The following is a 784-nucleotide window of genomic DNA, read 5'->3' as shown; positions in this document are numbered from 1 at the left end:
TGACCTGAAATGCTTTTGTCTTTCTGACATCGTCTTGTTTTCCACATGAATCCCTCAGATGTTAGCGGGCCAGAAAGAACAGGCTATTTCATTATTTTCTTTTGTTTGTGGTTTTGAAAGTATTTCTCTTCAGAGAATTGGAGCAGGACATCAGTCAATCTGAAAACCCCTGTCCCCATCATTTCTCGTTCTGCTTTTCTTATCTTTCACACTTGTCTTTACTTGTACTTGCTTTTTTTTTTTTTCCCTCTCACATTCAAGTTCACCCACAGAACCGATGGATTAGTTCTGGGATTTGCAGTTTCCACACCAGACTGGATCCATGACACCCTCTCACTGCACGTACTGTTTGTTTCCATGGAAAGTCTGATCCAGGCCTTGTGTTTGCATGTGTGACCACAGGCCTTGTTGCAGGCGCACGACGTGGTGGCCCACGAGGTTTACAGTGCCGAGGCTCTGAGGGTGACCCCTCCGCCCACCTCGCCCTACCTGAACGGAGAATCCCCAGAGAGCACCAACGGAGACATGGACCTGGAGAACGTCACCAGAGTTCGCCTGGTCCAGTTCCAGAAGAACACAGACGAGCCAATGGTATGCACTGGTGACACTGGAGCTTGACGTTAACACCTTACTCACTGAGTTGACCAGACATTCCAGATATGCATGCGTTTGTGTGTCAACACCTGCAGGGTATTACGCTGAAGATGAATGACTCAAACCACTGCATCGTTGCGAGGATAATGCATGGGGGGATGATCCACAGACAAGGTACAGGACACGCCTT

The 784-nt window shown here is 48.2% G+C and overlaps 1 protein-coding gene across 1 annotated transcript in view; it reads left to right on the top strand.

Annotated features, from left to right (window-relative positions):
* LOC109973930 (peripheral plasma membrane protein CASK) overlaps positions 1 to 784 on the top strand; it is a 131,011-nt gene that overhangs the window by 94,124 nt on the left and 36,103 nt on the right. The window contains exons 16-17 of the mRNA XM_020623834.1: positions 403 to 591; positions 690 to 768. Coding sequence (XP_020479490.1) covers positions 403 to 591; positions 690 to 768 — 268 coding nt within the window. The remainder of the gene's footprint in view (positions 1 to 402; positions 592 to 689; positions 769 to 784) is intronic.

Source organism: Monopterus albus, unplaced genomic scaffold, assembly GCF_001952655.1.
Source record: "Monopterus albus unplaced genomic scaffold, M_albus_1.0 scaffold311.1, whole genome shotgun sequence".
NCBI classification, from domain to species: domain Eukaryota; kingdom Metazoa; phylum Chordata; class Actinopteri; order Synbranchiformes; family Synbranchidae; genus Monopterus; species Monopterus albus.
Note: the sequence above shows the minus strand (reverse complement) of the source record. Positions and strands in the feature narration are given on the sequence as shown.